The sequence below is a fragment of the Panthera tigris genome, chromosome A2 (genome assembly GCF_018350195.1).
Source record: "Panthera tigris isolate Pti1 chromosome A2, P.tigris_Pti1_mat1.1, whole genome shotgun sequence".
Taxonomy (NCBI): Eukaryota; Metazoa; Chordata; class Mammalia; order Carnivora; family Felidae; genus Panthera; species Panthera tigris.
In genome coordinates this window covers 29,765,508-29,789,279 of record NC_056661.1, presented here as the reverse complement: position 1 = coordinate 29,789,279, position 23,772 = coordinate 29,765,508, and the positions used below count along the sequence as shown (strand labels likewise).

Genomic DNA, 23,772 nt, shown 5'->3' with positions numbered 1-23,772 from the left:
TCTAATTGTTTAGCCTGATATTTAAGGCATTCCATGGTGTAGACCACATCTTCCTTTTCCAAGTTCGTCTCATTTTTTTTAGATGAAAATTTTGCTTATTCAAGACTTGCACCAACATTCACATTAACAGAAGGTCCTTAATTATTTATTTTGTCCCTCAAAATCTATTCATCTCTTAAGGTTCAGCTTTAGGGTCATTTTCTTCTTAAACTTTTCCTCTGAACTTCATGGCACTGATATGTGTTAATAATCCTAGTCTGTTTGGGACCTAATGATAAATTGTCATGTGTTGTTATTTAACATTCAGGTCTGTATGTATTTTTGGTGTGTGCGTATATAGAGAGACTGCATGTTATTTTAATTTTTCTGTGTTCTACAGGGCTTAGAATATGTAGGGATAGGCATATAAAACATGTCCAGTAGGGGTGCTTGGGTGGCTCAGTTGGTTAAGCATCTGACTCTTGATTTCGGCTCAAGTCATGATATCACAGTTTGTAAGTTGGAGCCCCCCCCTCAGGCTCTGTGCTGATAGTGTGGAGCCTGCTTGTGATTCAGATTCTGTCTCCCTCTTTCTCTGCCCCTACTCTGCTTGGGTGCTCTCTCTCTCTCAAAATAAATAAGCTTAAAAAAATGTTCAATAAATGTTAAAACTTTTGATAGTTGGGGTTCCTGGGTCAGTTGGTTGAGCAGCCGACTTTGGCTCAGGCCATGATTGCACAGTTGTGAGTTCTAGCCCCGCACTGGACTCACTGCTCTCAGTGCAGAGCCTGCTTTGGCTCTTCTGTCCTTGTCTCGCTCTCTCAAAAATAAATAAAACATTAAAAATAAAAAACTTATGATAGTTTTCCTAGTATTGTAGTTCTTGGTTGAAGTCTGACTTAACATTGAAAAGATGGACTGCCCTCCAGTCCACTCCTACGGCATAGACTCTTTGAGCATGAGTGTTCTCTATGCAGAACATTACTCTTATTTTGAAAAAACTCTGACAAAAATATGTTAAAAAAGATTATTTAGGAAAATAAATTCTCTTTAGTCATCAAACATTCTCTTTATAAAACTCGGAGTTACTGAAAGCCCCAGCTCATAAAGTCATAATGAGAGGTTAGCTACTCATCGACTTATAATGTCAAATGGACACGACTCCATCCAGGGCTTTTTGAGGGGTGTTGGCCGTTGTACCTTTTTGTGCTTGTTTCTCCTTACGGGGTAAGACATATCTCATGTTCTCATTCTTCACCACCACTTTAACGTCTCAGGAACAACTCTTATTTAAGAAGCTGAAGAACAGATTTAGGACAGGCTGTCAAAGCAAGAGCATAGAAACCAAATGGTTCATCTTACTATTAAAACTTCCAGATTAACTAATCAGAAACAGTTTCCAGGCGAAATCTGAGCACTGGAAGGAAGGAAGGGGAGGGCATTCCAGGTGACAGGAGTGACTAGCAAATGTCTGAGTGTAGGAATGAAACCGCCTCTGCACCAAGGAGTGGATAGGTTGGACTTTGTTAACATAGAGCTGTGAGAGGAAGAGAAGAAATAGAAGGTTGGATAAATGGTAGTAGTAGTAACAGGAGGAATGATGACGTCTTGAAAGCCAGGAGTTAATGTTTGATGTGATGCAGGAAGGAAACAATTGAATAGTCCAAGGAAGATTGACAAGATTAAATTGGTTGGTTTTTAAAGGAGATTAATTAACAGAGATTTGTTCTTGAATTTTCTAAAATTGTTTTTTTTGAATACATTTGTTAAACATACTCTTTTATCCCTTTTGTCCCATATCTCACGTGGCTTGTGTGTAGCTTGCCTCATGCAAACTTAACAATGTACTTTCCTTTTTTCAGATCTCTGCCAAAGTGTTTCTTTCTTTCTTTTCTTTTCTTTTTTTTTTTTTTTTGAAAACACACTGGTATTCTCAAATAATGGATTTTTTTTAAAGTTTCTTTTTTTTTTTTTTTTTTGTAATCTCTCTATCCAGCATGGGACTTGAACTCATGACTGAGAGATCAAGGTCATGCTCTCCTGACAGCCAGCCAATCACCCCTCTCCAATAATGGATTTAATCTTTTTAAATTTTTTTTTTTTATTTTTTTTATTTTATTTTTTTTTTAAATTTTTTTTTCAACGTTTTTTATTTATTTTTGGGACAGAGAGAGACAGAGCATGAACGGGGGAGGGGCAGAGAGAGAGGGAGACACAGAATCGGAAACAGGCTCCAGGCTCCGAGCCATCAGCCCAGAGCCTGACGCGGGGCTCGAACTCACTGACCGCGAGATCGTGACCTGGCTGAAGTCGGACGCTTAACCGACTGCGCCACCCAGGCGCCCCCAATTTTTTTTTTTTTTTTTTTTTTTTTTTTTTTAATTTCGATTTCTCTTGCTTGCCTAATACAGACATGAATCTGAGTGTAGCTTTCTGTGGTCTCGTAGACTCTTTAACAAAGCAACATAATCTTATTTTAATGGCTAAGGATAACTGTGATAATATGATAATGTTCTCTCTGCTAATTTTAGCTCAGTTTTTAGTCAGTAATTTTACATAGGGTTTGTACTCCTCTCCTAAGATTTTTCCTACACAGAATACTTTGACAGCTCCTAATTAGGTTATCATTAAATCACATTTGGTGAACATCATTAGGAAAACATACCTTCAGCATGTGTTGACTTTCATTTGGAAAATAAAAAAAGCCTATGAGAATATAACTCTAAATAGAAAATAAGTTGTATCTATTTACGTAAATAATTGTGGAAGAATAATCTGTTCACTAGATACACAGTTTGTGGTTGGCAGGTTTTTTCTTTCAACACTTTAAAAATGTCACTCCATTGTTTTATGACTTGAATGGTTTATGATGAGAAGTCTGTTATAATTCTTGTTCTCCTGGTGCATAGTGGTGGCTGTGTGAGTATTTGTTGAGTGCTGAAAGAAGAAAGTGGTGTGGTCAATTGCTAACAACTTAGTGGAGTCGAGGGGAGAGAACAAGGTATTTGGAGAACTTAGAGTTGTGGGATGCTGCTGCTGGAATCCCCATTGACACGGGTCGAGAGAATGGAAGAAAAGAATGGATCTTGTGACTATAGTCAGCTCTCAGGAAGTTTTATAATCAGAGGGAAACACGACTGAGTTGCCAGTCAAAGGATTCTTGGCATCAGGAGAAGGTTTTTCTAAGTTGGTGATAATAGAGTGTATTTGTATGCCAAAATGAATGATTCAGTACAGAAGTCGTGGTACCATCTGACTCAAGTAATAGGAAAGCTAATGCAAATGAAGTCCTGGAGAGGGCAAGAAGGATGGGCCATCTACAAGTCATGGAAGAGGGAAGGGATGGTCTTATATAGGAGCAGGGACACTTTCTGATGTAACAGGAGGGAGGTAAAGATCATGAGTTACACATATAGGGAAGTTGATAGTAGTTGTCTTTTTCCTGAATTATTGGGATATGGCAGTCCTAAGTCCTTTAAGGGTTTTTGTTTTTTTTTTAATGTAAACAGTGAAGGTGTTACAGTACACCATAAAGTTCTAGAGATTGTCTGTATTTTTATTTGGACTGTCTTTGCAGTAACCAAAACCACGCTTTCCATGGTATTGATGTTTTATAGAGAATATAGGGGCACCTTGGTGGCTCAGTTGGTTGAGCATTTGACTCTTGGTATTGCCTCAGGTCATGATCTCACTCAAGGTTTGTGGGATCGAGCCCTGTGTCAGGCTCTGCGATGACAGCTGGAGCCTGCTTGGGATTCTCTCTCTCTCTCTCTCTCTCTCTCTCTCTCTCTGCCTCTCCCCCACTTACACCTGTGTGCACGTGCACTCTGTCTCCCTCTCTCAAAATAAATAAACTTAAAAAAAAAAAAACAGGGAATATGATGGGGGTGCGAAAAACAGATTACACCTACTGCCCGCTGAGCGGTCGTAATTCACCTGCTCCGGTGTACAACTTTATTGAGAGATGTGGGTTCCCTATTAATCTAACCCCGAGAAATTTTAGAGCACTGAAAAAGAGGGGAGCTCTTGAGGGAGACGGTGGTGAGCTCAGGTGCTGCAGCTTTTTAAGTTTTCCTCAGTACTAAGAATTTTAGGGAATATTTAGGCCCAAATCCCTTTTGAAAATAGCAAAAACCTCCTTTACCATGTGTGAGCAGGGGAGAGGCAGAGGGAGAGGGAGAGAAAGAATGTTAAGCAGGCTCCATGCCCAGCACAGAGCCCGAGGACATGGGTCTCGACCTCCTGACCTGGAGAGCATGCATGACATGAGCCAGAATTGAGTCGGATGCTTAACTGACTGAGCCACCTGGGCCCCCTCCTTTATCGTTAATTTTTTTTTTAATAATTATTTTTGAGAGAGGGAGAGAGAGAGCACGAGTGGGAGAAGGGCAGAGAGAGAGGGAGACACAGAATCCAGAGCAGGCTCCAGGCTCTGGTCTTTCAGCACAGAGCCCGACGCGGGGCTCGAATTCATGAACTGCAAGATCATGGCCTGAGCTGAAGTCAGACGCTTAACTGACTGAGCCACACAGGGGCCCCCCCTTTATCAGTTTTTAAAGCCTGGGATAACTGTTAAAAGCCACGGGATGGTTTGGGAACTGTATGGCCCCAGTGCTCACATGCATGCATGTGCATGAGGCATTTAAAAAATAAGACCAAGGAGGCAAATAGGACTCTCTCTCTAAAAGTAGAGAATCTGGGGGCACCTAGGTGGCTCAGTCTGTTAAGCACCCGACTCTTGATTTCAGCTCAGGTCATGGTTTCCTGGTTTGTGGGATGGAGCCCCATGTCAGGCTTTGAGCTCTCCATGCGGAGCCTGCTTAGGATTCTCTCTCTCTCCTCTCTTTGCCCCTCCCCCAACTTGTACATGTGTGTGCACTCTCTTTTCTCAAAATAAATAAACATTTTTAAAAAATTTAAAAAAGTGAAGAATCCTGGCCAACCTTTTGGGATGTTCTGCACAAAATCCAGTTCAAATATTCTTTTTTTGTTTTTTTAAGATTTTTATTTTTTAAGTAATCTCTACACCCAGTGTGGGGCTTGAACTTATAACCCTGAGATCAAGAATTGCATGCTGTACCACCTGAGCCTGCCAGGAGCCCCCAGTTCAAATACTCTCTTTTTTTTTTTTTTTTTAAATTTAGTGTTATTTATTTTTGAGAGAGAGAGAGAACATGAGAGCGAGAGCAAGTGGGGGAGGGGTAAAGAGAGAGAGGGGGATGGAGGATCTAAAGCAGGCTCTGCACTGACAGCAGAGAGTCCGATGCAGGACTTGAACTCAAGAACCATGAGATCATGCCCTGAGCTGAAGTTGGTTGCTTAACTGACTGAGCCACACAGGCACCCCACCAGTTCAAATATTCTTAAGCAATGCGAGAACTTAGTCCCAACAAGAGGTGTCCTAATAAATAATGAATATGAATAAGTTGAGCTTAAATTCACATGATTATTGTGCAGCTTTCCATGAAGAATGTTTCATACTTAGTATCGCATTGTAACAGCCCATCCCGTACTAAATCACTAACTTTGCAACATTTATAGCATGCGTGAGTCATGAAAATGTTAGATATTGTAATATATATTTTGATGCATTGTTAAAATACCCAAGGTTGTAATATTAAGTAATCAGTATTTATTCTTAATGTTTCTTCCTTCAATAATCGACATTTTGGCAGAGGAAACAAATGATCTTATTTATGTAGGGGGACACTCTGAAGTAACGTTGATAGGCTTTAAGAATCTGTTGCAAAACCAGGAAATGTCTCTAATCGATGGCCATTTCTTCACTGTATAATAGTAAATGACTAAAGAGGCCAAGTATGTCTAGGGTGAGGGAAGATGATGGTTGATAATGACATGGATTTATTAAAAGTAATGAGAGCTAGAGGAGATAAAAATCAGCTGAGGAAAAATAAATTATCACCGTTTGTATTAGTTTATAGGGCTTGGGAGTTGAAATAGGGCACTGTAGTTAGTGACAAATAATATTTATCTTTTTCGTTATGCTGTGTAATATTCTGTACTGGCGTTTGACATTAACAAATATGTTTGACTTTTCGGAGCTTATGAAGCTTTTTCTTAAAAAAAGATCTTAGAATGCACTAAGGGATTTAAACCATTAGAAGAGAACTATTCAAGGTGTGGGGCATTGTGTATATGTGTTCGTTTCCTGCTTTTGGCACTCTTGTTTTTGGACATTGTGACACATGGGCTACTCTCATTGTTCCGCTTCCTTTCCGTCTGCCTCCCTCGGATCTACTGTGATTCGGTGAGCTTCCTCATCAGGGAAGGAAATTTCTCAGGATTACTATTTAATTGGGTAAGCTCAGGTAGTTGACTTTTTGTTTCATGATTGACAAAAGGTCTGCTAAGCAATTAATACATTAATAAAGCTAGATGATAGGGTTGTTATAATGGCTATTACTAATTGACTCTCCTAAGAGCTTTGTGTGCACCACGTCATGTGCCATCTTCCTCAGCTGTCAAACAGAGCAATCAGTGTCTACCTCCCAGGACTGCTGGAAGGAGCACAGAATAAGGACAACAGTTCAAACAGCCAATGGGTCTAGTCAAGGTTGCCACTGACAGTGATCCGGGGCGAGTTGCTTGACTTGCACATTTAGTAAAATAAATGTTATCTGTTAAGGGAGACTAGTAACTTAATTTTATTGGAGATACTTTCATAGAAATGCTCAGCACTAATGATTACATCAAAAACCATACTTTATTTTATGTATAGCAATACAATTTACATATTAAATAACACTATAATAGAATGATTTGATATAGTTTTAAACAGAAGAAAAAAGGGAAAAATTTCAGGTTACAAAACCCCTCCCCCCTGAACAAATTAAAAAAACAAAACAAAACAACAATCACTTTTTCCAAATGGGTCAATGCAACGAATGTATTCAGTGACTAATTATGTCTAATTCCTATTGCACAAATGGTCAATGGAATTAAGAAAGAAAACCCAATTTTCACAATCACTGCCTCAAAGAAATAACACGTGTTGGATTCTTTTGGAATGCAAAGATATAGTTCTTGCTACTTCAATATACAGAAAGTTGAATTCACATATCCACCACAAAGAAAAACCCAAAAAACTAAAACAAAAACAAAACAAAACAAAACTATGACGGAGTTGAAACTAGAAAAAAATTAGCTTTATATGAAAATATAAAATTCTATGATTATATACCATAGATACAAAGTTTCCAGAAGATGCTTATCCAAGCAACAAAATATTTACAGTTTTAATGATTTTAGCTATTTCAAAATGAAGTGAAAGAAACATGAATTAACATGAAGGCTGAGGTTTTTTTTTCTTTTTTCTTTTTTAGAAACAATGGCTGCTTGGCTAGTTTCAAATGTCCTAACAAAAAAGGAGTCACTACCCCAAATGTTGGAGAGTTGCAACATTTTATAAAATCGGCTGTCTCCTTTTCTGGAGATGTTTATTTCTTAAAACTCAAGATTTTTCTTGAAATTAATTATCCTCTGTAGAAAATGCTTCCCTTTGCAAATATTTAACAAAAATACTAAAAACAGTTTAACAGCTAAGACAAAGTAGAGGCCAAATATTAGTACAATTCCTTCTTATTTGTAGCATGCCTTCTTTCTAGAGATAAGTAAAGCCAGTATCGCATGTTAAATGGCAACTAAGGGAAAGCGCAAAGGGGTAAGTGAAATTATAGCTGTTTAAAAAAAAAAAAAAAGCAGGCATTTTCCCTTCATATAAAAATTCACTGGCACCTTTTGAACATAATCTTTAGAACACAGGAGTTGAAAATGCATTTTCCAGTATAATTGCTAAATTCTTAAGACAAACTACATTTTGATTATTATTTCTTAAATTGTGATGAGTTTGGGTTTATTTTTTGCTTAGAATTAGTAATATGTATCTTTGGTAAATTGGTATCTATATTTTAATTTTTAAATATATATGCATTTTAAGAAAAAAATTCCTAACAAGGCAGTTGTGCTGTGTCATTATAAAATAATTAAGGTTATTTGTTGATTTCAATATGTCACTCTGGGCTAAAATTTCCAACAGCCAAACCTTGAACACCATCAACTTCTCTGACCGTGCTGGACTCTTCAACTTGAAATAGACTCTTAAAGCTCCAAGGCATAAAAATTTAGGAAAACCAATTCAATGATCTTACTTTTGAAATTCAGAAGTTAACTTTTTAACACACGCGTATATAAAAGAAGACATTGTGGCTTTTGGATGCAAAAAGAGTTCTCCTGATGCCAGTAAGGGGTCTCCTCTGATGCCCAGTATGGCCACTTGTTCTGATCACTGCAGTCCAGTGTTGTATGATGTGTGCATTCTGTTCACCTAGAGCTAAATTCATACACCCACCAGCTTATTTTATAAAATAGCACATGATCGTTTGCAATAGCTATTTCCTTTCCCCCTGAGTGCAAATGGTAATAACCTTGTTGTGTAGTTAAGCAGTGTGTTCATGTCTCAAACAAAACACCATCTTTGAAACTCTCTGCCTCTGGAAAGATGCAAGCATATTTCTACTGATAACAAATGAAGGATCATATTCAGGATACACTCTCTGGGGCAAGTGAGGAACGAACTGCTGAACAGAGCTGTCCTCACTGAAGTGTGTTTGGACCACTTAGGCAAGATGGGCAAACAGCAACTGCTCATGTTCCAGTGTGTGAGGATTTGCAGACTTTGGCTCAAGCCCACTATAGACACACAATTTCTCTGAGAACTTCAAGCCACCCTTTTCAATGCTTCTGTTTACTCGCGATCTTTCTTTTATTATAACTACGATACCCATGTAAGAAATGGTCACAGAATTGTGTTGGAACTTAACGGTTTTCACGAATTGAGCCCTCTATAAATAGCACAGAAGGAAATACGTGCTGTTTTCTAAGCAGTGTTCATTTGCCTCAGAAAAAATTACCAAGGGACCATGAACCCCAACATTACTTCTCACAGCCAAACCTGTGCCAACTACTAAAAAAGAGTTCACTCCTATTAATACTCTATATAAATTAAGTATAATCTGCTTGATTGACTGAAAAGGATCTAGCTCTTGCCATGATCTGCAACCTTGCCCTTCCTGATTCCCCTCAGCCTTCCGGCAGCTGTGGTGTTTCTGTGTTCAAGCTTCTCTCCTTCTGTGTAGATAGAGCTTCCTGGTGTTACCTCTGACGGCAGTGGAGGGGCCGCAGAGGTGTTCTTTCCTCTAGCACGTACAGTTTAGCGGACTTCGCTCACTTGCGCACCTTTCCTTAAGCCTCACCTACATGGTTCGTGAACAGTGGACTATTGCCATGTTGTAGAATTTATGTGATGAAAACATGAGATTAACCCTGGCAAGTGACACAGTTCATGAAAACGCCATCAACCTGGCCTGTGCATCGGAACTCCCAAACTTGGACGGTAGCCTCTCCTTAGTGGCTTTGCTTCCTCAGCACCACTCTGACAGACTTCACAGAAAGCCGACTTAAGAGAAATAGAACCTCAGCACTGATTATCATTAATGTCACAGAACCTACCCAGATAGTATGATAGTAGCCAGTATGGAGTTGTTGTTGAAGTTTATTGACATAAAAATTAACCAAAACTCTTTTCTTCTTGACAGGCCCAGTTCTGGTGATGACTTCACTTCTAACAGAAGCCATCCCTTAAACACAAATATGTAATAGAACAGATCTCAGTAAGGAGCTTATTTTTCTAACTGAACTGAAATTTCTTATCAATGCTCCTAATTTCCCAATTGTGTACTTACGGCAGGGTGAATATGGCTCCAGAGGCTAGATCAGATAAGTTCCTTGGGCTCTGTGTAATGATTATTAGCCTCTTTGAGGGAAGTGTGTCTGTTCTTGGGGCTAAACCACACCAAGCCATCCCCATCTTTGAAAATCTATTTGAAAATGTCCATATCCTCTTTTATTCAAGATTCTGATTTCGTCTCTCCAAATCAGACTTCTCCACGTGTGGGAATCTACATAGTCCCAAGACTTTTGCTAATAAAGTATTTTCAGTTTTATCCTAAGTATAAGAATATATGTCATTATGGAATTTATCAGGAAATATTTTGCAAAAAAGGAAAGAAAAGAATGTTAACTATTTAGGTAGTTTTTATTAGAGTGCTAGACGAGTAATAGGGATATTTTAGAGGGCTAATTTCAAAGTTACACACCTGCAGAAATTTTCATTGTTCTACCTGCCATGATGTATGGTATTAGAAACCAAGAAGCATTAATGGAGAGTTACTAAAGGGGAGATGTGTAAACTATTGCCATATCCCTATTGTAAAAGATAGCCCTGACTGCAGGGTGTAGCTATTTCAGAGGGTCAAGATGGAAATAACACACACCGTCCACATAGCTACTGTGAAAACTGTAATACAGAGATATCCTTTATTTTGACACAGTTGGGGAATTTTTTTTAAGCTATGAATATAACTTCAACTAATAAGTGATGTTCACATAAAGCTCTTAAGCCTTCTAATTTCTTAATGGATACCTTTACCGTCATAAACGGAACTGTTTCAAGGCCATGAGGTTGACAGACTGTCTCAGTAGCTCCCAGGAACCTGCTCTTCTTTACAAGAAAACAATGCCCATCCACTCCATTAAAGTACAGAAGGCAGACAGTATTGAGCAGTGCCTAAAACAAACAGAGGAGAGGACCGAGGAAAAGCTCAGCATTTCCTGCTAGGAGGATGCAGCTGCTTTTGCAATAATAATAAAAAAACCAAGATCCACTGTCCTGACAAAACCTTCACTGTACTGAACTAAAAAGTAGCATGTGTGTTCTCATGGAATGTCACATCAGGGCTTGCTTTAGGATTAGATTATAGGCAGTAACACTGATCATATAGTGCAAACTAGGTAAAATTGCGTTTCACTGTGTGAAATGAACAGAGGTGCAAATGCTCAGTAGGATACCATTAAGACATAAAATGGCAAAAAATAAATATCAAAACTTTTATCAGTGTAAAAAAGTAACTGGGTTATTGTATAACCTAGAGTCTGGCAAAAAAGGCCTCAAAAAAGTTCTCAGTCTTCAGAAGTTTTACAAATTAAGTGCCCGTTCGGGATTCCAATCACACTAGAGATTCCATGCTCTCGGCAGGGTCTGATTCGTCTGCAATGAGAACAGCACCATTTTTGTCCACTGTCATGGGACCATTTCCATTTTCTTTAGTGCTGACCAGGCTGAGCATTGCTTTATAGACAAACTGGTATTGTTCCTGAAAAACAAGGAGAAGACAGTTTGAGACAAAGAACAGCTTAGTCATTTCATCTAAGGTAGAAAGAACGATTTTTTAAAAAGGTAATTATAAAAAAACAAGAATATACATTTATGCTAAGAAACTTTAAAAAATGACTTGAATCCTTTCATAGTGGAGACCTTTGCCTTCTGCATGTCACTTTGATTGTTGTTAGTTGGGAACTCATTCTCAGTACAGACAGTGAATTAAGAGAATGGAATATCCCTGTGCTAGAACTGGAGAATACCATACTCTAGAAAGCAGAGTTTCTCGCTCTCAACACTAATGATGTTTTCAGGAAGATGAGTCTTTGTTGGAGAGGTGTGTCTGCTGCATGCCAAGATGTTTAGCAGCTTCCCTGGGCTCTGCTCAGTCGGTGCCAGAGCACTGGTCTCCATCGCCAGTTGTGATGACCAAAAAAAAAAGTCTCCAGATGTTGCCAAACATCCCCTGGGAGTGGGGGGGCGGGGCAAAACCACCCCTCACTGACAACTGCTGCTCTAATTCAAGTGTTTGCCTGAGTTTCAGTTGATGGAGGAACAGGTTTCACAAAGAAGCAAAGTACTTACAATGTCTGTGAATACTCCAGGCCTCATAAGATTGATCATTTTTGCAACCTGGAAAACATCCACAGCATTTTCATTCTCCAGTTGCTGGGATAGGGTGGTAAGGGCACACAGCATTCCTGCTGAAACTGCTCCATACCTTGGGGAGGAAAAAAAATGCTATTTCAGATTTGCTAAGGGATTAAATTTACTGGAATGAAATTAACACCATATATTTACATGGTGGCATATGTTTGCATAGTCCGCACAGGGACTGCAGTGACCTCTCTTCTTGAAATCAGTGAAATGCTGGACAGGGGGAGAAGATGTAGAGACTAGCACAAAGGTGCCATTTGTTCATGAATGTGAAAGCTCCCAAACTGGCTTATCAGATGCTCAGCTTGATACTCCAGATGAAATGAGAGGTTTAAAATTAGACTGGGGATAGCTATAGAAGACTTAATGCTGGGGACGAGGTGGGAAAAATATGAGAACCCTAAGTACAAGCTTCTGGATGTGCAGAGGTAGGGAAAGGATCTGAAAAAAAAAAAAAAAATTCCCCCCCCCCCCCCCCAAAAAAAACCCCAGCTAAATCAAACTTAGAAAACGTGACTTGAAATGTGTGGCTCAAAATGCAGTCAGAAAAGTTTCAAAATGAATTTCACATTAGGTCATTGTTTTTGGCACTGAATTGGAATTTTGCCAGTTAGAGTACCTCTGATAAAAGTCTTGGAAAAATATGGTTGTTTTTGACACACACAGTCTCTCTCTCTCTCTCTCTCTCTCTCTCTCTCTCACTCACACACACACACACACACACACACACACACACACACACACACACACATTTAGAATGGAAATCCCATTTTTTTCCAGGAACCTCTGGTGGCACATTAGTGTTAAGAAAACACAGGGATTGAATGAATTGTTCCAGGTGATGATGCTGGTAGAAATGAAACTAGAATTTATATGGCTTGCATACTTATATGGCTTGTGCCCACTGTTCTATTAAAAACTATTAAATGTGCAGTTTATAGTGCAGTTTATGTGCAGTTTCTGAGTTTATCGTTATATGAAATTGAAACATTGCAGATGTTTTACATCTTTAATACAAATAAGACCAAAGCTCCCAACTGTAGAGGTCAGCTAGCTAGAGGTAAAAACTGTTCTACATTTAGGTCCAGTCGCCCAGAGTCCAGTTTGTTGGTACATTTCAGTCTGGTTCATTACTTCCGTGCTGTATGCATACTGGACTCACTGGCTTCCCTGTAGGTGGGCATTTACATGGTTCGTATTTTGGGCATACCAGTGGAATTACCATGAGTAGAAAAATTGGCTCACAGGTATGCCCATTTGTAGTTTTAAAGATACTGCAATGTTTCTCTCCTAGTGGTTGTTACCGGTTTATCCCCCTCCCAGCATGAGAACACTTGTTTCTCTGACATCATTTTATTTGAATTTTTTTCAAGTTTATTTTTTTTGAGATCGAGAGAGTGAAGAGGGGATGGGGGAGAGGGAGAGAGAGAGAATCCCAAGCAGGCTCCACGCCGTCGACACAGAATCTGACATGGGGCTTGAACTCAACGAACTGTGAGATCATGACCTGAGCTGAAATAGAGAGTTGGATGCTTAACTGACTGAGCTACCCAGGCGCCCCCATCTTCTCGTCATTTTAAAGTTGAAAAGCTTCTCCTAATCTGATGGGTGAAAAACTGTATCCTAATGTTAGTTTAATTTGCATTTTCTTGATTACCAGGAAGTTTGAGAATCTTTTGTGTTTATGGCCTGTGTTTCCTCTTCTGAAATTGTGTGTTAATATACTTTGGCCATTTCTCTTAGCTCTCTTTTATTTGTAGCATAGGTTGTAAATATTTCTTCCAGTGTCTCAGTTTCCCTTAACATTGTTTGTAGGTACTTTTGTTACACATAATCAAATGGCTTCATCTTTCATTTTTGGCTTTTTTGGAATCTTGAGAATGCTTTTTCTAACCCAGCACTTTAAAAACATTCTCCTACATTTTTTCTATTTTTATTTTTTACATTTCATTGTATATTTCATCTGAATCCTATTTTGGTATAAGGTTACGGTCTGATTTTACTTATTTTTCTAATGGGTGACTTTTTTTTTTTTATTGGATAGTCTCCTCTTTTCTCATTGCGTTTCCTTTGTATCAAATACTAAATTGTCATATAGTTTCTGAAATCTGTTTGGCCCTTTAATCTATTTTTTGTATTTCCCTACATTTAATTCCTATAGATTTTTAATGTTCTGACATCCGAAAGAGCAAGTTCCTGTAGTCTTGGCTGTCTCTACATTCATTGTTTCATGGTTTTTTTGTGCTTCAAACATCTGTATTTTCATTTTTACTTGTACACTCATTTCCAAATACCTCTACTCCTTGATTCCTTCCCGTCCTGTTTCATATTAGTCTTGAAACTGAATGCTCAAGGAACACAAAAAGTTTTACTGGGGTTTTGCTTAGTTTGCCCTCAATACATAGATTGGTTAGAGGACAGTAACCTCTTTTTGAGTTTTTCTGTTCATGAACATGGTATCTTTTCTCCCTTTTTCAGGTCTTTTGTAGTTATCATTTACATTTTACAGTTTTCTTCATTGTCTTTGCCAGTTTCATTTTAGGGTAATTTCTAGGTGCCTTTTTAGAGTCTGTCACTCCTAAGAATGGCCTCTTTTTATGATCTTTTGTTTGGTTTCAGTTGATACATAGGAACATTAGTGATTTTCACATGGTGAACTTGTATCCTGCCATGCAGAACTCTTTTTAAGTTCTAATAATTTGTGGATTATCTAGGAAGTTGGCTTCGTCTTTATCTGCCAATAATGTTAGTTTTGTCTCTTTTCACCTTTTGTATTTCTTACATCTTTTGCTTTTATTGCATGGGCTAGGACCCGGTAGTTGTGCATTGTAACACTGCAAGGGGGTCTCATATTGTTGTCTTTCATGGTAAAGCCCCTAAGTTTTTCGTGTTAAATAAAGATGTTTGCTGTGGGCTTCTGATAAATAACATTTATCAAGTTAAAGAAGATACTTGCGACTTTGTTTGCTAAGAGTGTTTTCTTTTGGGGAGGGAGATCACGAGTGAATGTGATTTTATCCTGTGCTTTCCAACACCTATTGACTCTTTTAGCAATTCCTTTAATAATGCCCTGAATTCACTTGAGAGAGCAGTGGTAACACTTAACCAGCTCTACACCCTTTTCATGATACATGAAACGATCTTACTTTTAATGATACATATTTCTTTTAATCCAACATACTGGATTCTGACAGTATTTTATTTAGATTTTTGTACCCATAATCAAATAAGTAAGATTGGCCTATACTTTTCCATTCTGGTGTTATCCTTTTTTTTTTTTTTTTTTTAAATCAAGGTTACATTAAATCTCCTGTGTTTGTTACTGTTTAAGTATAGCCTAGTGAGGACTTGGTGGGCCTTAACAGTTTGGGAACTAGTCTGTTTATTCAGTTCTTGGTGATCATTAAGGTGTGTTATGCTCTTACTATGTGCCAGGATCTCTTGCAGGTATTAAGTGTACCAACTTAATCATCACAATAATCCTGTGCTATGACTGTTGTTATTCCCCTTCCAAAGCTGAAGAAACAAGGTATGTTCCAGTGACGTAACTGGCCAAGGCCTCACAGTTTGCCAGACGACTTTAGTTTGAGCTGATACATGTTAATGGCTCATAATAGAAGCTAGTATATACAATATGTTCAGTAAACACCATTTATTATACTTATTATTGAGACTTAAACATGTATTGGTATAAACAATTTCAAGCGTTTATTTTAAAGTATTTCTATTTTAACCTTTTGTTATTAGAAAACATCAAACACTGGAAAGTACTGTAACTTTGATGTAGCCATTACTCAATTACAGCCGTCACTGGCTCATGGCCAATCTTGTTTCACATCTACTTCCTCCCGCATATCCTTTGAAGTAAATCCCAGGTATTTTATTCATTAATATTTTAGTATAAGAGATAAAATTAAAAAATATATATATATAAACATTATCACACCTCAGCAAATGAACAGTTACCAAATATTTTGAGTGTAACTGCAGATACACGATAGATGCTTTTCTTCCCAATGGCAACTTATGCCCTCCCTGCTTTTTTCTTCACCATTTCCCAAAACTGTATGTTTTATGAGACTTAAGTTCTTAGAAAATCTCAGCCGTTATTTCTTTAATCTCTTTTGTCAACATGGATCACTTCTGAGATGTATGTTAGAACTCACCTATCTAGTCCATAACTAAGTTTGATTTCACTTCTGTCCATTCTACTACTACTAGCCTGTCTCTTGTTTTTCCCCTATCTTGGACTCTCTCATTTGTCCCTGTTTGATTATACATGTTTCTGGTTAATGTCCTAGTCTTCTGTTAGATCTCTGAGCATGTGTTCTATTGTAACTGCTCCAGTAACTGATTTACACTTTGTTGTTGTTCTTCTTGCTTTGATCATTATGTTAACTTTCCTCAGATTCTAAATTGTACTCAGTTTACCTTCTTATTTAGCATGACTAGCGTTTTTTTTTTTTTTTTAATCCTCTGTACTAATTATTATTTTTTCCAGTAGGACAAAAATCTAACCTTTGCTTAATATGTTCTAGTGAAACTGTTAGACTCAGGACCCTTTCCCCAACCTCCCCCTGTCCCCCAAACCAATCTCTTTGTTAAAGCTCTCCATAGCCTTTCAGATAGAAAAGTCCTGTATTACGTATCTTATACAGTGTGTACTCTATGTGGATGTACTCTCGCCTGTCCTTGGATTGCCTTTCTTAGATTTAGCCACTCTTAAATAAGCACCTAAATTAAAAGGAAGCACCTACACAGTAAGATTTCAAACAGGACCAGAAACTAAGTCAAATTAATCAAATCCACAGATCATTTAAATATTTTCTACATACCAAACACGATAGTGAAAGGGTAAAGACTGAAAAAATAGAGGCCATTCTCAGATTAGGAATTAGAATTAGAGGATATTTATTGAGTTTCATGGATTTGCCCTTCAGACTATAAGAACTTGGTGAAAAAGTGATACTAGTAATTTTATAACATGTATAAAACAAGAGTAGTGTACAGATTCACTGTTTGCCTTTCTCAAAGGGCCCCATTGAGAGGAATGTTTATTTAGTGCAGCTAAGAAGAAAGCAAAATGTGTTTTCATCTTTCCTTGCCTATACCTTGAAGAAATAGAAGTCCTTGAAGTTCCTGATGGACAGTAATGTAAGTGCTCTATATTCATTTTAAACCACAGTGGGATTCCTTGTATTGTCAGTGTGTATAATACCTCTGCCCACTTAATTATATTTTTTACTCTTCCATATAATTATTGTACCTTCGCTTTTAAGAGGTTTTAACAATCACTTTATTGCTCAAATAAGCATTAAAAAAAAGTTTTAAAAATCATAACCAAAAATGCGATCCAGAGTTATAACTCTGTCACTATGAAGAAACTAAAGTTTCCCGTAGAAATCATTAGGGCAAAAAGGAAAACAGAGTTAAAGCTTGAATATGCAGCGGTCCGGGGGAATCAAGGCAACATGAAAGCCTTCCGCAGGACTTTAAGAAATTAACACTTTGAGGAGTGCCTGCGTGGCTAAGTTGCTTGAGTGTCCGACTCTTGATTTCAGGTCAGGTTGTGGTCTCAGGGTCGTAGGACTGAACCCCATACCGGGTTCCTCAGTGAGCCTGGAGACTGCTTGAGATTCTCTCTGTCCCCTCCCCCAATCTCTCTCTAAAATAGTACTTAAAAAAATTTTAAAACTTTGGAAGTGAATGAGAAAATAAAGTAGGAAAACATGGTCTGGAGAACTGAGGGACATGAATGCCAGAGTGCTTCCTGTGACAACCAGTGGGAGGCAGTGCTAACCAGCAGGATTAGATAGATCTGGATCTGACTGCAGTCAGGGCTAGCTTCCTGGCTACGGTCTGACGGGTCTCCTGCTCACAAGAGTCCTGCGCTTAGTTTAATGCTGTGCTGTTGCCATCTGGAACTTTTTTTTTACTGAAGTATAGTTGATATACCATATTAGTTTCAGGTGTGTAACAATGATTTGACAAGTATATATGTTAGGAACTATTCACCATGATAGTGACCCAAGTTATTACATTATTAAGTATATTTCCTATGCTATACTTGTCATCTCTGTGATTTATTTATAACTGGAAGTCTGTACTTACTAACCCCCTTCACCTATTTCACCCATCTCCCTACTACTGACAACCACCAGTTCTGTTTATCTTAGTTTACTTCTATGTGGAATCTTAAATAATAAGAACAGAAGTGAAATCACTTGTATTTGTCTTTATCTGATTACTGCACTTAGCCCGATACCTTCTAGTTCTACCCATGTTGATGTAAAAGGTGACTTCTCTCTTTTTTTTTTTAATGCCTGAGTAATATTCTATTGTATACATACATCACATCTTCTGTATCCACTCATCTATTTATGGACATTTAGATTTCTTATGTATTATGACTATTGTAAATAACACTGCAGTGAACATAGGGGTGCATGCCTCCTTTTCAATTAGTGTTTTTGTTTTCTTCTGATAAATGCCCATAAATGGAATTACTGATCATATGGTATTTCTATTTTTACTTTGTTGAGTAGCTTCGGCGCTGTTTTACATAGTGGCTGCACGTATTTATTTTTTCCATTTCTTCTAGGTTTGTCTAACTTGTTGGCTTAGAAGTTTTAATAGTACACTCTCATTATCCTTTGTATTTCCTTGGTGTTGGCTATAACTTCTTTTTCATTTGTAATGTTATTTCAGTCTGCTTTCTTTCTTGAGGAGTCTGGTTAAAAGTTTCTTAGTCTTGTTTATCTTTTCAAAGAACCAGGTTTTGGTTTCATTGATGTTTTTTTTTTAAATTTTTTTTTTTCAACGTTTTTTATTTATTTTTGGGACAGAGAGAGACAGAGCATGAACGGGGGAGGGGCAGAGAGAGAGGGAGACACAGAATCGGAAACAGGCTCCAGGCTCCGAGCCATCAGCCCAGAGCCTGACGCGGGGCTCGAACTCACGGACCGCGAGATCGTGACCTGGCTGAAGTTGGACGCTTAACTGACTGCGCCACCCAGGCGCCCCGATGTTTTTTTTTTTTTTTTTAAGCTTATTTATTTATTATGAGAGTGGCAGAGAGAGAAGGTGAGAGCGAGAATCCCAAGCAGGCTCTGTGTTGCCAGCCCAGAGTCCATTGTGGGGCCTCAAACCCATGAACTCATGAGGTCATGGCCTGAGCTGAAACTGAGTGGGATGCCTAGCCAACTGAGCCATCCAGGCACCCCTTCATTGATATTTTCCATGGTTTTTTTAGTCTACATTTATTTCTACTCTGATCTTATTTCTTTTCTTCTCCTAAGTTTTGGCTCTGTTTGTTCTTCCTTTTCTAGCTCCTTTAGGTTCCTAAGGATAGACTGCTTGAGAGTTTTATTTCTTGAGGTAGGCCTGTATTGCTATACATTTCCTTCTTAGAACTGCTTTTGCCACATCTCAAAAGATTTTGCATGTTCATTTGCCTCCAGGTATTTTTTAATTTCCTCTTGGATTTCTTCATTGAGACATTGGTTGTTTAATAGCATGTTATTTATCCTCCATATATTTGTATTTTTTCCAGGTTTTCTTGTAATTTATTTCTAGTTTCATACTATTATGGTCAGAAAAAATGCTTGATGTGATTTCAGTCTTCTTAAATTTATGGAGATTTGCTTAATGGCCTAATATGTGATCCTGGAGAATAGTCCCATCTGTACTTGAAAAGAATGTGTATTATGCTGTTTTGGATGGAATGTTCTGTATGTATCTGTTAAATCCATCTGGTCTAATGTCTTGTTCAAGGCCAGTGTTTCCTTATTAATTTTCGATCTGGATGATCTATCCATTGACATAAGTGGGTGTTAAAATTCCCTGCTATTTTCTTACCATCAATTTCCCCCTTTAGATGCTTCTATGTTGGGTGCATAGATATTTACAGTTGTTGTATCCTCTTCTTAGATGGATCCTTTTACCATATGTAATGTCCTGATCTTGTTAAAATGTTTTTTTTTTTTTTGAGAGAAACAGAGCACATGAGCAGGGGAGGGGCAGAGAGAGACAAGGAGAGAGAGAATACCAAGCAAGCTATGCACTTGAGTGCAGAGCCTGATCTCCCAAACCTTGAGATCATGACCTGAACTGAACAAAGTCAAGAGCCAGACACTTATCTGACAGAGCCACCCAGGTACCCCTATTCTTTATTTTAAAGTCTATTTTGTCTGCTATAAATACTGCTACCCCAGCTTTTTTTTTTTTCTGTGGAATATCTTTTTCCATCCCTTCAGCTTTCAGTCTGTATATCTATTTAGGGAGTCTTTTGTAGGCAACATCTGGGTCTTGTTTTTTTATCCATTTAATCTATGTCTTTTGATTGGAGCACTTAAACCACTTACTTGAGAGGTATGTACTTTAACTGCCATTTTGTTCATTGTTTTCTGGTTATTTTTGTAGTTATTCTATGTCTTTTCTTCTCTTGCTCTTCTCCCTTGTGACTGAGGACTTTGTTTAGTGTTATGTGTTGATTTCTTTCCGCTTTTGTATATCTATTATAGGTTTTAGGTTTGTGGTTTCTGTAAGGTTCATATATAACATCCTAAATATATAGCAGTGTATTTTAATGGTTGCTTAAAGTTTGAACACATTCTAAAAACTGCACTTTGACTTATCCTCTCCACGTTTTATATATATATATATATATATATATATATATGTACATATATATATATATATATATATATGATGTCATATTGTACATCTTAAAGGAGTCACAAAATAGACAATTTTTTTTTTTAGATATAATTGATTTTACTGCTTTGGTATTTTAATCTTTATACTTAGTTTTAATATTGATTTACTATGTTTACTATGTTGGTTTTACTAGTGAATTTTTTTTTTTTTAATAATTTTTTACTTACAGCCTTTTCTTTTCCAAAGGGGTGTCTTTAATTTTCTTCTGAGGCTGGATTAGTGGTGATGAACTCATTTAATTTTTGTGTGGTAAATGCTGTCTCTCTTCTTCAACTGTGAATGATAACTGGGTATAGTATTCTTGGTTATGGGTTTTTTCCTTTCTACACTTTGAATATATCATGCCACTTCCTTCTGGCTTGCACGTTTCTGATGAAAAATCAGCTGAGAGCTTTCCTTTGTAAATAACTAGTGCTTCTCTCTTGATACTTGTAGAATCCTCGATTTATCTTTATTATTATTATTATGTGTCTTGCTTTATTCATCTTGTTTGAGGCTGCTTCTGGGACTGGGATATGTGTGTTTCCGTCCCCAGGTTAGGGAAGTTTTCTGCTCCTTTCTGTCTCTGTTCTCTTTGTGGGACCCCGATACCAGTAATGTTAGTGTATGTGGACATGCTGTTGATTTCTTCTAGTGTATTTCTCATTTCAGTTATTGGTTCTTCTTTGTATTTTTTCTTTCTTTGTTGAGGTTCTGAGTACATCCACTGTTCTCTCAAGTCTGGTGAGCAACTTTATGACCATTACTTCGAACTTTTCATCTGGAAATTCTTAATTTTTCCATAGGGCTCCATAAATTACGTAGCTGGTCCTGGCTCTGACACTAACTATATATGTGTATGCAGGCCATTAGCTTCACACTACCTATTTTTTTCTTATGTGAAGAAGGGATCCCAAAATGACCCTCTTAGTGGGGTAGTGGTAAGGTTCAAAGGAAAACCAGAATTATTTCTGGGGGTCTTTGCAGCAGTGGGTATAGAAAGCAGTCCATAGATTTATGCATCGCCTATGGAGTATCTCAGGTTCAAATTAGAAGATTACTGGTGATACTCAAAGAGCTCTTGCTTATTTGGGCTATATCCCCTCTATTTATCGTATGAAAAATTAGAACTGAGAAAATGTCAAAACACAAGACCATGCAAGCACCTGTTACAGAAGCTGTCAGAGTGAGAATGAACAAAGCAAATGATATCTTTGTATTATTATGAAAATGGTTTTGACTTTTTGAATTCCCCGGAAGGGCCTCCTTCCCAACCAGCAGTCCTTGGATCATTCTTTGAGAATTATTAATCAAATTAGCCTTCTATGGTATCTAATAGGACGATAGAGCTATATGCAGAGTGAATAACTATTTGCACAAGAAACTTTTTCTGTGAGTGAATGTCTAATCTGTTGTCCCACAAGATGGTAAAAACTGTGCTTATGTTCTAATCCTCTTCTGTCGGAAGGAACATAGAGTCTGCTTAAAAACTTTGACAGTAATGCTACACATCAGCCTCTGAATCTTGAATACAGGATGCTGTGAATAAAGCAGTTTGCCTTTATAAGTGGTGCTTGTGCTCAGATACAATCAGTTTACTTTTGGGCGAGGAATTTTATCCTTAGATCATTTTTCTAGGAACTTCATCCACCTCACAACACAGCTGACAGCCCTGAGAGTAGGTGTTAAGAGATCTCTGTGAAGACCAGATAAATACCTAGTTTGTGCATTCGAAGTTCAACTCTTAGCCTTAAGTGCAAACACTTGGGCCTCCAAGCCTGCTCACTTAAACATTTTGAAGCAGGTAAGATGATGATAAAACGCAAAGCACAAGGCTCTCTGGGAAAGGTTCACATTAAGGATATTGTATGTATGTATCCTTCATTTGTAGGTCATCATAATCTGAAGCACGGAACCTGCTATGTGCCAGGCATTAAGCTTCACTCTGTAGAGACTGGGACAAATATTACTGCCAGTGTCAGCAGTGTAGGGGGGGTGACAGTCCCGTGAACAAGTGGGTACAACATGATGTGATACACAAGAACAGCACAGCTAAGAATGTGATGTCTGTCAGTGATTTTAAATGATTACCTCTAGGGGCGCCCGGGTGGCTTGGTCAGTTAAGCGTCTGAGTCTTGATTTCGGCTCGGGTCAGGATCTCCCTGTTCCCGAGATTGAGCCCGGCATCGGGCTCTGTGCTGACATGAGCCTGCTTGGGATTCTCTCTCTCCCTGCACTCCCAACACCCGCCCCCCTGGCTGTCTCTCAAAATAAATATTTTTAAAAGATAAATGATGACCACTGGGATGAGTCACCAATAGTTTCAAGGAGAATGACTTCTGAAGTGTCTGTTGACTGACAGAGCACTCAAAGGAAGTAGCATTTGCAGGGGCAAGGTGGTCTACAGGAAGGAATTGACTGAGGACTAGGATGACAGCTGCATGAGTAAACTTTGGCCAGACTGCAAAGGAATTTGGAAAGTGTACTGAAAGAATGGGTGACATCAGTAAGACTCGTGGCCAGTCGGATGTGGAGGTGAAGGGACACACAAAAAGGGCTCTGCTTTGCACAACTCAGTGGCTGGAGGCAGGCTGCGAGGATGAGTTTGGTCTTGGACATGCTAAATTAGAGGTGTCTGTCCGCCACCAGGAAGGGATACTAAGAGGCACAAAAAGTAGGTAAGATGGAAACTGAAAGGTAACTGGTATTCACAAGATTGTATTACTGCTAGCAGGTGTTTAAATAGTTCAAATTTGCTTGAGTAATGTGGAAAAGTAATTTCTCTGGAATCCCTTATCTCCTAAAGAGTGGATACAGGAACACATGTCTTTAGGAGGTTTTTAATCTAGCTCACCTACATGGTATGTGCTGATCTAGTTCAGAATTAATTTACTCTTTTCTTGTGTGGGCCTGCGAACTACATTTGATTAATTTCAGAGGTGACATATTCAGCATGAGGCACAAAATAAAAATCACTGAGTAAGACAATATATCCCCAAACTGAATCTAGACAAAAGAATCAAACAGTTCTTTTTAAATGACATACCAAGTTGCTGTTTTTTCTCTTTCCCTCTTCCCTTACCCATGAAATGTAAGTTTAGCTCCATTACCAACTTGAATACAAAATAACAGCAAAATCACAGAACTGGGCAGCAACATTAGAATTCAGGCTGAATTGATAGCAGCTGGCAAACCCCAAATGT

At 38.2% G+C, this 23,772-nt stretch overlaps 1 protein-coding gene across 4 annotated transcripts in view; it reads right to left on the bottom strand.

Annotated features, from left to right (window-relative positions):
- Positions 1-7,685: 7,685 nt before the first annotated feature.
- The window catches only part of PTPRG (protein tyrosine phosphatase receptor type G), a 710,659-nt gene continuing 694,572 nt past the window's right edge, over positions 7,686-23,772 (bottom strand). For all 4 annotated transcript variants that reach the window (XM_042979322.1, XM_042979323.1, XM_042979324.1 and 1 more), the window contains 2 exons: positions 11,801-11,936; positions 7,686-11,210 (listed from right to left, as the gene is read on the bottom strand). In XM_042979322.1, the coding sequence (XP_042835256.1) occupies positions 11,064-11,210; positions 11,801-11,936 (283 nt within the window). In that variant the 3' untranslated portion in view covers positions 7,686-11,063. The remainder of the gene's footprint in view (positions 11,211-11,800; positions 11,937-23,772) is intronic.